A 15,189-nucleotide genomic window follows, 5' to 3' on the forward strand; every position below is an offset into this window, starting at 1 on the left:
TGGTATGACCCAAATATGAGAATCCTCTCCTAGAACCCATTTTGCAGAAAGGATTCTCTTTTGAATCCTGTTTTTGGAGAAGGAAAAAAAATATGTATTAAATCCTTTGCGTGTAGCAGATGTTGTTGTTGAACACAGTGCATATGGTCCCCCGTACACACACACTCCGCTTCTACTGCCTTAGAGTTCGCATGCAATCTACTGAACCTAGCTAGTGGTTTGGGACGCCCCGCCAGTCCGCCATGTCCTCCTGCCGGCAAAGTGTAGCCGAGCAAGATGCCGATGCGCAAGCGGAAGCCAACCTACAACTCTACAATCACTTCACCAACCTGGTCTCCTCCCTGCCGAGCTCGAATGGCCTGGGCCTCGGTCAGCTCTTCCTCCACGGCCAAGGCTGGCACGCCTACCAGGGGGTCATGGTCGGGGCCATGGTCGCCGGCGCCTGCTTCTCCGTGCGGCCCACGGACATCATGGTCGCCACCTTGCCCAAGTCTGGCACGACGTGAATCAAAACACTCCTCTACGGCTCCATGCACCGGGCAGAGCACCCCCCCCCCCCCCCCCCCCCCCCCCCCCCCCGGACGCCGCCGACCACCCTTTCCACACCCTCGGGCCCCACGAGTGCATGCCGTTCTTGGAGTTCCAGCTCTACACGAGCGGTCGCGTCCCGGACCTCGGAAAGCTTCCGGACCCAAGGCTCTTCGCCACGCACGTCCCGTTCGTGGCGCTGCCGAGGTCCGTCGTCGTCGCCACGCCGCCGGGCCCGGGCTGCAACTGCAAGGTAGTCTACGTGTGTCGCGACCCCAAAGACACATTCGTCTCGCTGTGGCACTCCATCAACAAGGTCAGGGCCAAGAAAGGGAAGGAGCCCCTCTCGGTCGAGTTCGCCGCGCCGAGCAGTACTGCGCCGGCGTGACGCCGCTGGGACCGTACTGGGAGCACGTGCTCGGGTACTGGCGCGCGCACCTCGCGCGGCCCGAGCAGGTGCTCTTCTTCAGGTACGAGGAGATGCAGAGGGACCCCGCGGCGCACGTCCGGAGGCTTGCGGAATTCGTTGGCCTCCCGTTCGGTGCCGGCGAGGACAGCGCCGCGGACGCCATCGTTAGGCTATGCGCGTTCGAGCGCATGAACGAGCTGAGGGCGACCAAAGATGGTAAGACGGAGTTGGCGGTGATCGGCGCGGTGGACAACAGCATATTCTTCCGGCGCCGCGTGGCGGGGGACTGGATGAACCATCTGTCTCCAGAGACAGCGCAGCGCATCGACGCCATCACCCGCTCCAAGTTCCAGGGCTCCGGCCTCACCAGCGCCTAGCGTTTCGATCAGTGTGCTCATCAGCCTCTAGCCGCCTTTTAATTTGTCAGTTGTCATCAGTACGCACCAGTTTGGAATAAAGATCAAGTCATCATTTCTGTTTCCCGAAGTTTCGTATTTCACCTGTACGCCTAAACTCTTCTAAAAAATAATCGATGTTTAATTGATTTTTCTGGGATTTTTGGTTCCACATAAAAGGTTTACTAGTACTGTTACCACAGAAAAGCTATAACACACTCGCGTGTTTTGGCAGCCGGCCACACTCGATTTTTTTGTGCCTCTGATGTGTAGGGCCCAGTCTATACGACGTGGCAGCCGCGCGTTCGTGTACGCCCGTGTACGTCCGTGTGATTTGTCCGCGCGTGTACACCCGTGTACGTCCGCGCGTCCGTGTACGCCACGTACAGCTCCAGCCGCACGTTGTATTTATTCTCGTGTGATTTTTTTATAATTTATCAATAGGTCACGGATTCGAAACAGCCTCTCCGTAGATTTTAAGGTTTGGCTCGGTTTTCTCTTCCCCAGACCCTACTCATGTAGGAGCCTCCGGCACTGGGTCTGTCTTTTTTTATTAATTGTCTTTGTGTTATAATATATTATTTTTTTGTCCTTGAAAAAAATTATGACTTGTTAATTGTCTTTGTGTCAATATATATATATATATATATATATATATATATATATATTAAATTTTTGTCCTTATCTAACTATGGAAAATAAATTATGACTTATTAATCGTCTTTGTGTCAACATATATATTAATTGTTTGTCCTTATCTAACTATAGAAAAAATTATGACTTGTTAATTGTCTTTGTGTCAACATATATATTAAATTTTTTGTCCTTGTCTAACTATTGGAAAAAAATATGACTTTTTAATTGTCTTTGTGTCAACATATATATTAAGTTTTTGGCCTTGTCTAACTTTAGAAAAAAATTGTAACTTGCTAATGGTCTTTGTCTCAACATATATTAGTCTTTTGTCCTTGTCTAACTATAGAAAAAAAATGTGACTTGTTAATTGTCTTTGTGTCAATATATATATTAATTTTTTGTCCTTGTCCAACTATAGAAAAAAACGTGACTTGTTAATTGTCTTTCTGTCAGCGTAAATATTATTATTTTTTGTCTTTGTCTAACTATAGAAAAAAAAAATTATGTGTGCAGAGAGAGGAGGGGCTGGGGATTCCATCAGAGCCGTTCAGGTCCGATCTGGTGTTTAAAAAAAAATCGAGTGTGGAGAGACCATCCTCCAACACTCGGTATTCCAAAGACAGATTCATCCAGAAATACTCCTTCGCAATCGCCTGCTACTGTTATGTTTATGCGTCAGACAATGCGCCTGCGCCTGCGCCCATGCCCACGGCTAGGGTTCCGGCGAGGACCTCGCCGGTGTCGGGTAAGTTCAACGTCTTCTCTCTCTGACTCTCCCTCTCTTCTTCTCCATCTCCGGCGGACATAGAAGGGGGTTCGAGGGAGGAAGGCCGACCAGACGGTGGGGATGACGGCAAGATGGTTGAGGGGCCCTGGCAGCGATGGAGATTGACGGGCTAGGTTAGGGTGGGGGAGCTCCATGGGCGGACTCGCTGCAGAAGGAGGGGGAGGGGAAGAAGGCAGCTGCCGTGCCCACGCTAGTGGTTCATCGGAGCTCCGCGGCCGCTAGGAAAAAAACTGGTCCCATACAAAGATCGCCAGCTAGGAAGAGAGGAAGACGACATGATGGATTATACAAGCGTCAAGGATGACTATCAGCGAGCGGTTGGTTGGTCGAACTATGGTTACAAGAGTTAGGTGGCAATATATGACAATATAGGCCACTGATAAGAAGTGGAAGGGAGGGTGGTAGTGGGGTAGCCAAGACCCAGGTGGAGGAGTGGAACATGTGAGAGAGTGAATACTACGAAAACCATGGAGGAGCACATGGGCTACCGGAAGAGAGGAAGAAACCAGAATCATAGGACTGATGGGTTAAAAAATATGGATATCATCCATCTTGCATAAGATAAATAGGAGGTTCCACTAGGAACGTGTAGAAATATAACCAAAAACAGAAAATGAAAACCAGGATCAAACCCAACACCGACTACCAAGAAACTGACAGTTCATTTTTTTTTCGGTTTGTTTTAGTTACTAAACCAAACCGGAAAAATGAAATTGTCAGTGGGGTGTCAGCTCTACTTAGGGAATGGGCGTACATACTTGCAAACTAAGCAGAGGACACTTCATTCAAATGGTGCCGCCAGACGTCAGTTCCCCGCTCCCCACTAGGATGGTAAAGTTGTACTCGGTTAAATAATAAAATAAGTTAGTTATGTGCTTAGTCAAATTAGTTTTCGCTGCATCATGGTTGAGAACACTATTTTCTGGTTGTGTATGAGTATATATACGCCAATTAGTGGGCCAAGAAAAGGGACACAATGACAAGGTCTAGCTTGGCGCATAGCTATTTATTTCCCTTGATTAACGCTATATATGTACAATCCAAGACTTGGCGGCTTAGCGCCCGCCACATAGGGAAGTAGATGCGCTTGCAATCTTTATTTATTTCTTCTTTTTTTTTTAGAAAAAGAAGGGACACGTACTCCTAGAGTGGAAGATGGATGTGCAAGAACCGTAGTAGGTAGTACCGCAGCATGCATCGAATGACCCGGGCCGGACCAATCATTATTTCAATTTTTCTTCTTCAGTAGGCAGCGTGCTCGTAATTTGTTACGGGATAACTAAATTTTTTTGTATTAAAAACACACGGATCGCATGATAAAATAACAATTCTGTTAAATTAAATATCGACGTCAAAATGACATTTAATTCAAAAAGCAAAGTTCGTGAAATTAACACAGTCACGGAGAGTGCGACGTCGCGGGCTCACAAACTCTACTGTATAGATTTTTTCGTGATACAGCTAAGATAATATTTTATATCGGCAAAAAGAATTATACGATATCCATTTATTTCCTACGCCAATAAATCCAAGAATAAGTTCCGTTGCATCTCCATATAATCATGTACACACAGGTTCGAGTATATATGCAAATAGGTTCGTGTCCGTGCGTTGCTATGGGACAGCTAAACTTTTATACTAAAAACACACGGATCGCACGATACAATAACAATACTGTAAAAATATATGACCGACGTTAGAGTAACATTTAATCCAAAAAGCTAGGTTCGTGAAATTTACATAGTCACAGGGAGCGTGGCGTCGCAGGCTCACAAACTCTACTGTGTAGATCTTTCCGTGATGCGGCTAAGATCATTTTTTATACCGACAGGAAGATATTTCCGATATCCATTTCTTTCGTACGGCAACAAATCAACGAATAAGTTCCACCACATCTTCATACCATCCTGTACACGGCGCTGGCAAGCGAATTAGCCATAACTTATAATTAGCTCATGTTTCGTCCTCCTAATTGATATCTAAAAATTCAATGTGACAGGAACTAATGTTTAGTCCTATGATCCAAACACCCCCTAACTCTCGACTCCTGCTGGCTGCTCACTTGCACCACCATGCCTATGTGGCTGCACGTATATACTATAATGCCAGAACGTCTAAGATAGTCTTTATTGTCCACCGTTTAAAAATATCATAACTTTAAAGTTGCCATTTGTCCATGAGAGTCAAAATTTTTTATGCCATTATGATGTCTAAGCTTACCAATCAGACAGACAAACTTGATTGTTAAAATATTTTCAACACTGTTTTCATATACTCACTCTGTCCCAAAATAGAATTTATTCTCGCCATCCGAGAAGTCAACTTTTTTTTTACTTTGACTAATTATATATAAAAGAATATTAATATTTATAATACATAGTTAGTATCATTACATAGACCATCGAATATATTTTCATAATAAATTTATTTGGAGATATAAATGTTGTACATATTTTTTTACAAATCTAGTCAAAGTTGAGAAAGTTGGACCTGCACGTATCCCATAACGACTTATATTTAGGGCAGAGGATATACATGCTAATGAAAGTAGTCAACTAGAAGTCGTGATGAACACAACAATACTTTCATATTATATGCTAATGAGAGCACGAAGAAACGCAGGGGAATAGACTTGTATACTAATAATGAGAATATTCGTTTAGAAAATTGCAGAAGGTTCATCAGTCTCACCATGTATAATCTGCATATCTTTTATTTGGCACCACTGATGTTCTCAAGGAGCAGCCACTTTTTAATTTCAGGTCTACATGCTGTAAACACTAAAATTAAGGACCAACCTCATTGAGTCGTCTTGCTTGATCTTTGCCAATTGTCTTGCTTGAGCTTTGCGAATAAATTATATCATTGACAAAGACTAACACATAAAGAGATAGAAGTTGCAAGAATAAAGCTAGATGACCTACTATACACCCAGCCTAAATTTAATACCCTCTAAATTATGGACAGTACCATATGATCTGGTGTACGGAGAGATGAAAGATATCTGACTGAGCGAGAGAGGGGCACCGCATGATTATTTCCTTCCATGCATGATTATTGTTTCCTTCCATGCATGTGGCCTCAGGTGATCGATTTGTTTCCTTCAAAGCAGACGGGGATCGCAGGCGTGGACAGACGGACGAACCAAAATAAATATCGCAAAAAAAAAAATCTACAGTTCTTTTTAGTTGTAGAAGATATCCATACGTATCTACCAACTGTCGTGCTGCATGACCAACTGTCGTGCTGCATGACAATTGACACGTACACCTCTCAGTCGTGTCATTGTGTGCGTACGTTTTCTTCCAAGAAAATTGAAGAGGGCGGCAGACCTCAGAGCGAGCGAGCTCAAAACAACGGACCGCGTCCACAAACGTGCGCGAGCAAAGCAAACCACGCACGTCGTCACGGACGATTCCCGCCAACTTTGACATGCGCGCGCGATCGGCGATCGGTCTGGGCCCACCTGCACCTGGCCCCTGCCGGCCGCGGGCCTCGTGGCCACAGACGCGCGGCCCGCCGGCCTATCACCGAGTCTACGCGGCCGGCCAGCCTCGCCCCTCGGCCGGGTATAAATGCACATGCACACCGCCGCGACGATCGGCCGCCACAGCTATCATCAGCCAGAGTCTAGCTCCGTTCATCGATCAGTCAGAGCTTGTAGTTAACCAGCACTCCTCCAGCAGACGGCGTACTGCTAGCTAGGAGTAATCGTCGAGAGTCCATCATTATTCATGATGAGCTCGCTGACGCCGAGGCTCGCGACGCTGCTGCACCCCTGCCTCTGCCAAGCAACGGCCGTGGCGGCTCCGGTCGGTCGTGCCAGCGCCGGTGCCGGCAACTGGAGAGTGGATCGTGAGTTCTGTTCTTCTCTCTATACCAGCTGCTGCTTGGTTTTCGTCTTCGTCTTCATATTTTCTCTTCGAAAGATACAAGCAAGTATAGAACCAATCAACCATGCATGCAGTGAGATATATAATGCTAATATATATTTCATATCTGTTGCCTTATTACTTTCTTTTTTCGCAGCGAAAGCGATCGACCAGGGGGTCGCGTACGTCCTCATGCTCCTCGCGCTCTTCGTCACCTACATCGTCCACTGAATTTTGTTCTGCTGTACTATCGAACAGCTTTTGCAAACTGTAGATTATATAAGGTGTGTTTCGTCGAGTCGTGGCTGTGGGAAAAAGCTGCTGTGGGCTGTGAGCTGTGGAAAAGTTGTTATAGGTTATGAGCTGTAGAAAAACTAAAAGTTGTTTCTATCTTTATCTCTCTTGAAACAACTATGGAAGAGCTTTTTATTCCACAAATTTCAAAAAGCAGAAAGCCAAAAGCCAAAAGTAGGGTCAAACCAGCTTTAAAAAATATACTACGGAAAAGCAGCTGCTTCTGAAAAAACAGCCTCCAAAAACAGTCTTTTTGATTGGGCTTTTAGCTTTTAGGATCAAAAGCCAAAACCAAAAGTCCAACCAAACGGACCCATTCTCTCCAATAGCTCATGACGGTCGTGTCCTGCTGGAAGCTCAAAGCAAGAGGGAGTAGTGTCTTGATTCCCGTTCGCTGGCTATCAGCTATATGCTCGAGACGTCGTCCACGATCAGTTTGACCGGCCGCCGGGACTCCAACTTTCTTTCTTTCTTTCTTTCTTCTTCAAGTTTGATGTGATATGACTTCAAGTGAGTTAAAGTAGTCTAGTCATCATCCATCAGGTACTGTAAAAATTTCATTGTCCAGTAGCAATTGTGTAATTATTCACGGATCTCAATTACAAATAATGAGAATAACATAAATTCCATTTTGTAGATAACTAATAATAATAATGTCGGCATACTTTTGTTGCTTCCTATATGTACTACAAGATATGCCGTCTTTGGTGACAGCATTTCCGGTGGTCGAAAATGCTACCATATGGACATCCGGAATGGAATCAGATCTTACGGACGCCTTCGTGTGGTAGCAGCTCATGAGGACAAAAGGGCACAATAATATCTACAAGGGGTCCACCTACGACTTTGTTCTTCTCTGTGACCCCGTTCGTTTCGTTGAAAAAACAAGCTAAAACACTGTTCCGACTGATTTGTTGTGAGAGAAAAACAATGTTCCGACTGAAAAAACAAGCTGGAAAAGACGAATTATAAGATAAGCGAACATGGCCTATGTTTCTTTCCGCCATCGAAATTGCTAGCATCTGGACATCCCCGGAAAGAATCAAATCCATCTAACGCCTTTGCGGTATGCCTCCCATCTATCTCGCTCGCTAACCACACCCCACCTCCATGTCTTGTTGAGCCCCTCTCCCTTGACTCGTAGCCTTTAATTGCTCCACATCCTGCAACCGTCACTACCGATTTGAGGTACATAGGGCGGCGAGGATGGTAACCAATCTAGGCGTCCCCAAGCATCGAGAACAGCTGCTTCCGATGGGTGGTGTGATGTAGACAACCTGACCATCGCGGACAAGCACGATGACTTGGGCAGACGCCAGCGTGGAGGTGCCATCGGTGATGTTGTAGGAACTATTTTTGCATTATTATTGTGTGTTATTTGTTTCTTCGAGTTGCAATACATATCATGATGTTTCAATTGGTGACTTTGGATGTTCCAGCGGATGGATTCCCATGTTGCATCAAACAAAATTGAGACATTTCCGCAAAACATATTCTGATGTTTCAAACACGGGCTATTTTCTTTATGTTGCAGCATGTGCTCTTGAGATACTGTAATAGCACTTTTTAGCTGCTATGGCCGGTGATTTCAAGGTGTTTTATTCTAGACATGCTGTGATGGGCTTGGAAACCACTTTTCCGTGCTAGCTTCTATCGTTGAGATTGTGTAATTTTTATATTGTAATGTCGTATTTTATCTCTCTCTCGTGCACCAGCGTGTGTGGAAGCGCTCCAACGCATAGTCAACGCGTTTTGGGAAACCGGAGGTGGACATGTTTTGGCTGGGCCCGTGGATCCGCAAGCGGGGTCACTCAACAATTGGTCATGCTCCAAGTGGCTGTGTGGGGTCTGCCTATCGGTGGCGTGAAGAAAGCAGATGTGAGGTTATTGAGGAGAGAAGGTACTGGTGGGGATATTTCTGATCCAACGCCGGTTGACCATCCGTCGGCTGTATACCATGCGCCCATGCGGGCACCATGGGACCCTACACCGTCAGGAAGTGTGAGAGGAAAATAGGAGCGCGGGCTGGGCTAGGCTGTTCCATAAGCCCGTTGGGCCTCATAGAGGGGTGTGGGAAACAGGCTAGCTGGGTCAGCCGACGGTAACCTCAGGGTCCTTTTCCTTTTCCCATCCTATTCTCAAATAATATCTTTTCTCGTTGTTGGCGATCAAAATCCATTGAAGTGTCAACTCAAATATAAATATAATATTAAATGCTTATGCTTGCATTGAGGTTTTGTCTAGAATAGTTATGCAACTAAGGCTACTAATCTACATGGTCAAACACCATTCAGGGTTTTTTGTGAAATTTTTTTAAATGGTTCGTGTTTTTGCCCTAGGGTTTTTGGTGGATTATTACAAAAGGTTTGTGTTTTGCCCTATGGTTTCTAACGGATTATTACATGAACTTTGGGCATCGATAAGGGAGTTGGTGGCACGGGAAAGGCAAAGCACTCAAGACCAACCGATTGACCACGGGAGCTGGATAATCTCGGTCGATGAGGAAGTGGTTGCACATGGGCGAGCCCTCAAGTACCTGATATTCATCGTCACGAAAGGGTCAAAACCCTACACGGATAGTCGGTATCTGAATCTAAATATTTAATATCCGTACCGTATTCGAATCCGAACACTCAAAATCAGATTTGAGATGTATATGTATATGCGATAGATATCGATATCCGTATCCAGTTCCGAGATCCGAGAAAATATATGGGATAGAATGCAAGTTCACTGATATCTATCTGTATCCGATCCAATTTCATCCCTACCCTCAAGAGCGGGTGGTGCAGTGGAGGCGTTCGTCCTGGCGGAGGAGCGAGCAGGGAGCTATAGCAGGCAGCGGCTCAGCCGCGAGCACGGGTTAGAGCGGTGGCTAACCGTAGCACTCAGGGGCATCCGGAGAAGGGGTGTCGATGAAAAGAAGCCTCGCGGTGGAAGAAACAAGCATGCGGGCTCGCGGTACAAGATTCCTTCAGGAGAATAAAAAACTAATCAAGACGTTTGGGTGGGTTCTCGCCTAATTCCACCTAGAATCTGATTTTAAGCATATCCAAACAGGGTGCAAGAACCACTAACATGTAGAATAGAATACATTCCTTGCTCACCCTTGATTTGTTGTTGATAATATGGGTCTGAACCTATATGCCATTCAACCTGTTCGCGTGTTGGTTTCAGCCAGGATTTATCAGTCATGATACAGTGTTTTTCTCTCACAACAAACCAGCATCAGTCAGGTTTATCAAGCCAGACATCACCCAACGAACGGACTCATTGAGACAACGGAAGGCCTGTAGGGAATTAGGGCCCAGGAACATTAGTGTGAACTGTTAACTTCATCTGCGTTAAATATCGTCAGTGCTTATACACTCTTCTATGACTTGGATGCAAGAGCCCACTGACTTCCCTGTAGACATTGCCTCTGCAAGCCGCGATCTAGCTTTTTCATGGCGACGCAGTATGAGAACAGTACTCAGCACAGCCCATCTCACCTGTGAATCAGCTTTCTTTTGGGTGAAACCCAAACTCTTGAGCAATCCATCAAGCTGTACATAAGGTAAATGGGACACACAAAACAGAAAATACGGTGAAATATGATGCCTATCAAACCCAGTAGAAGTAGTAATTGATGCTTACAGCACAGACCTTATTGATGTCAGCTAATCCTCCTTCTGCAAGTCCGTACAGAAGATACTCTGTTGACGAGAACTTGTTCACCATCTGCAAGAAGTAAAACAATGCTCGGTGACATAAAAAACACTGAATGGCAACAAAATAATCCAGATTACACAAACAATTAGTTTTAACAGGTAATGTTCAATTTGTCTCCTGGGTGGAAGGCCACACATATGGAACAGAGCTGGAAGACATCAGTCCCTATTTATCTCATGATTGCTTTTGATCTTCCTAAATGGGCTATCAAAGCAAGTGATAAGCAGAGACGGGGATTTCTTTGGAAGGATGAAGAGCAGGCGAAAATGGCGGCAATTGTCTTGTGGCTTTTTTAGATTAAGGAAACAAAAATTGTCTTGTGGCTTGGACGCTTGGAGAGTCCTTGCCAGTTGACTATGGTGACCCAGGCATTCACAATTTAACTACTCTTTGTTAGCTTGTCTAATGAGGTAGCTGTGGTTGCAAAAAAAATCCAAGTAGGACTTGGTCAGGTATGCAGGCTGAGGTTCATCCCAGCGCCCAAGCCCTTTTGCCCGCAATACCCCTGGTCGAAAATGGTAGAGATATCAAATTCTGGTCAGGTTGTTGGTTGCTTTGTCGTATGTTGAGTGAGTTGGCACCTCACCTCTAGTTGCCAAAAGGACTACCAATCAAAGGATTGTTGCTCAGGGTTTTCAAATCGCTGCTGAATATCAAAGTTGCCCCAACAGGTTAGGCCACTGAAGAGTATCTGTTAATTTCGGCCTTGGTGGAAGATTATAGTTTTGCAGGACCAGCTTACATGGAAATTGACTAGAGCAGGATCATATACATGCAAATCAGTCTTCAAAGCATTCTTTGTGGGTACCATTCAGTTTTAATAGTTGCGGGTGACCATTCTAGAAAACCATATTCATGGCATATGCAACAGTCTTAATAGTTGTCCTTAAATTTTACAAAATCAATAAAGTTGGTCCAAATTTAACATTTTGCATTTGTTAAAATAAAACTAGTATCCCTGAAACTTCTTCAAATCCTAAACTTCAGTGATGATATTTCATAAGCATATATTAGACTTTTTGTAGATATTATACTGGTTGAGACTTGAGTGTATGCTGCGGCATCATGAATCACATACTAAAGTGAGGCAGCCTGCTTTTTATAAAACAAAGGTTTCTAGGAACTCTCACCGTGGCAGATAGCTTGCCTGTATTGATCTGAAAGAAAAAGATAACCATTAGTCTAGAAACTATTCAACACTGTGCAGTGCTTATAGTTTTAAAAAGATATACATCAGTAAGTTAACTGCACAAAAATGAATAACTGGTAATATGAACTATGCACTCCAAAGTATAAGTTCTTGTAAAACTACATGTGGAAATTTGTCAGCCAAGAGTATTGAATCATTCAACTGATGCAGATAATCCGATCTGCTTTCTTCGTCTTAAGGATGCTCATGAAATATTTGACTGGAGGAAGTTATGCAAATTCTGGCCATCATTCCAATGAAACCATGGGGTTGGAGTTCAATCTGTGATCTAAAACAAAGGGGTGCGGACATGTCTGCGGATAAATCTAAGCATACAAGATGCATAACCAACTTGTCAAGTTTCTGTTCACTCAATATATGAGCTAGTTCAACATTCAGATGGAAATCAGTGGAAAGTGTTTGTTACTTGTAGAAAATAGTAACTTATCCAAAATTTGAAGATTAAGAAGTTTTCAGAAGTTAATTGAATTAACCTCTCCAAGGAACTCATAGTCCACAAAAGCTGTTCCAGCTTGCACGTTAAGCGATCCTTGATTGATAAGTGTATCCAAGCTTGTAATTGTGTATCCTTTTGGAAGCACTCCAAGCAAGTATGCTATCAAGAAGTGACCAGCTTCATGCTGTACATGATATCAATTTTAGAACTTATATCCATTCAAAGGAAAACACTGAGTAATGGAAAAGGAGAAAATGAAGATTTGCATTTTGTGGTCTTTTTGGAAAATGGAAAACCCAACACAACAGCCACGTTTAAAGCATGTTTTGGTCTTGGTGGCATCCTGATTAAACTATTTTGTTTCCTTTTTCAGTTCATTTAACTTTGATACCAAAGCATTATTAAAAATAATAATACAACAGTTTCTTAGAACCTGTAAAGCTGGAATCACCAAATTGTGGCGAACAAAAAGACCAGTTTGTCAGAAAGCAGGAATAATCAAACTGAGCCAAAAACCCAAATCATATGTTCATACTACCATTATGTGACTTTGTTCATGTAGGAAAGAAAAGTTACATGCTTGCTACAGGCCTGTTCAGATATCAAGAAACATAACTCACAGTGATTAATCACAGTATTCACTAGTTGACACTTGACATCATAATTGTTGTTGCATTGATACAAAGGTATGAGGCACATAGATGTTGAGATCATTTTACCTTCATTCTATAAGTTACCAATTTGAGCGTCTTGAAAGTTTTCTGTTTATCAAGTCAAAACAACTTCCAGGACGATATAAAACTCAAGCACCAAAGATCCTGACAAAACAGTATGAGTGTAGGACTACCTGAATAACTCTGTTGTGATACTTCTGGCTGACATAGTGACCAATTGTATCAAGAGCCAAGTTTCTCACCCCACCACCAAAATATACCTAGAAAGCTGTAGTTGGATAAGCTCCAGATAGAGAGGCTTATTGGAAGCTCAGTGTTTAGATAACGACGCATGGAAAATAAATGCATTAATGTCTGAACTACAAGTATGTTTAGCTCAAGAATGACAAGCTAACCAACATAGATGTGTGTAATTGAACCAAAGAAGCACATAGTAGGACCAACCAAATGCTAAAAATAAAGTTCTTATCAGAATCATAGGTAACTCAACATTTCGTGAAGAAATCAACAATAAGGATTTCCATTGATATCTGCAACATCATGGCATTAAAGTATGTATTGAAGAGGAAAGTTCTGTAAATCACAATAGCAACCAGACAGTAGAAGTATAATGGTTGCATGAACTGAATGTTATGAACATCTGGCACCAATTAGCTCCAAAGTTATCAGGCACTAGGGAGGTCAGTATATGGAAGCAAACTATAGGATAGATATGAAAGAAAATTCCTAGCTAGTTGCTTAATTGAGAGCAGTGCTGCATACATATATGTTTTCTTGAAGCAGATGATAAAATGTTTTTCGTAGCAAGTGGCAGATTACTCACAAAGTCCACGGACCACAAAGATAGTAGACCTAGTATCACTACGGGAAACAGGGACTTTGCCGAGTGCTGCACTCGGCAAAGGCCACTCGGAGAAAAAAAATCGGCAAAGCCTTCTTTGCCGAGTGTCATTTATCGGGCACTCGGCAAAGCCTTTGCCGAGTGTCGACCGGACACTCGGCAAAGAAAAGTAGCCGTTAACGGTGATGGTTGCTTTGCCGAGTGTCTCACGCACGACACTCGACAAAGAATTTATATAATTTTTTTCCCGAAAGTGTTTGCCAAGTGTCGGCTCTTGGCAAAAAATTTTTTTTATTTTTTTTAAAAAGTCTCTTTGTCGAGTGTCTGCAGGGACACTCGGCAAAGCCTTCCCCTTTGCCGAGTGTCGTGTCCTGACACTCGGCAAAGAGCCCAGCTTTGCCGAGTGTCTTTGCCATTACACTCGGCAAAGCTGGGAAATCTGGTTTTTTCATGCAGTTTTTGCCAGCTTTGCCGAGTGCAGTGGCCGTTGCACTCGGCAAAGAGGTCTTTGCCGAGTGTGACACTCGGCAAAGCGTCTATAATTGCCTATTTTTTTTTTCTTGTTTTTACATTCCAACACTTCCATCACACATTCAAACAGAAAATTTCACAGATATTCATCACATTCTTCAAATCCATGACATTCATCACACATCCATCCCATTATCACACATTCATCACTTACATATCACAAACACCATTTAGAAGTCACAAACATAAGTGTCTGAATATATCACATCGAAATTCACAAGTTCAAAAGTTGTTCATCATCTAACATCCAGTTTATTACCACAATTCCATGAACATGGACAAGTTCAAACTCATTACCAAATACGCCTTTGATCGGGCGGTGACTGATACGGATCCTGACGATTAGGCGGATTATTGGAACCCGCCGACTGAGGCTGCACAAAGGAGTATATATTCTATGTGTTAGACATGTACTTGGCTAGCCAATTAGAAATTAGTTGCATGTAAGAGACTGCAATTAACTTTCATACTCACAGGTGTAAGTCCAGCACTGGGTGAGGCTGCAGGTGGAGGTGGTGGAGCGAGCAGCTCAGGTGGCACAGCAAGACCCGTATGTTGCCCAAGGCTTTGAAGAAAGCCCGTGATGCTCGACAACCGATTCTCATAGGTCTCTGTGATGCCCGTCAACCTACTCTCATAGGTCTGATGCTGGGACATCAGCTGCGCCTGCAGCTCTTGACGCTGCCGAGCTTCTTCTTCGAGCCGGGCCTACAACATTTCACTCCAATGTTTCAGTAATGCATAGCTAATTACGGTGTGTAAAAGTCAATATACGACGAGTCAAACTGAAATTACCTCGAGGACATCGACCCGCTGCTGTGCAATGGTCGGCCGTGTGCGTATGGCCGGGCTCTCGCTCGTGCTC

The 15,189-nt window shown here is 43.9% G+C and overlaps 1 protein-coding gene and 1 pseudogene across 1 annotated transcript; one reads left to right on the forward strand and one right to left on the reverse strand.

The window, feature by feature from the left end:
- Nucleotides 1-578: 578 nt before the first annotated feature.
- Nucleotides 579-1,314, forward strand: LOC136460737 (cytosolic sulfotransferase 15-like; annotated as a pseudogene).
- Nucleotides 1,315-10,237: 8,923 nt separating this feature from the next.
- LOC136456197 (uncharacterized) lies at nucleotides 10,238-13,138 on the reverse strand. The gene is made up of 5 exons (XM_066455979.1): nucleotides 12,998-13,138; nucleotides 12,316-12,462; nucleotides 11,763-11,789; nucleotides 10,567-10,641; nucleotides 10,238-10,466 (listed from the first exon to the last, which is right to left on the reverse strand). The coding sequence occupies exons 1-5, from the start codon at nucleotides 13,001-13,003 to the stop codon at nucleotides 10,266-10,268; spliced, it is 456 nt and encodes a 151-aa protein (XP_066312076.1). The 5' UTR covers nucleotides 13,004-13,138; the 3' UTR covers nucleotides 10,238-10,265.
- Between the last annotated feature and the right edge of the window lie 2,051 nt (nucleotides 13,139-15,189).

Source organism: Miscanthus floridulus, chromosome 6, assembly GCF_019320115.1.
Source record: "Miscanthus floridulus cultivar M001 chromosome 6, ASM1932011v1, whole genome shotgun sequence".
NCBI classification, from domain to species: Eukaryota; Viridiplantae; Streptophyta; class Magnoliopsida; order Poales; family Poaceae; genus Miscanthus; species Miscanthus floridulus.

Excerpts from the sequence above, each read along its gene's own strand:
- LOC136456197 (XM_066455979.1), bottom strand. Across the intron at positions 11,790-12,315 it reads ACTATGAGTTCCTTGGAGAG|ATCAATACAGGCAAGCTATC; the intron begins GTTAATTCAATT and ends TTTTTCTTTCAG. Across the intron at positions 10,642-11,762 it reads CAGGCAAGCTATCTGCCACG|ATGGTGAACAAGTTCTCGTC; the intron begins GTGAGAGTTCCT and ends TACTTCTTGCAG.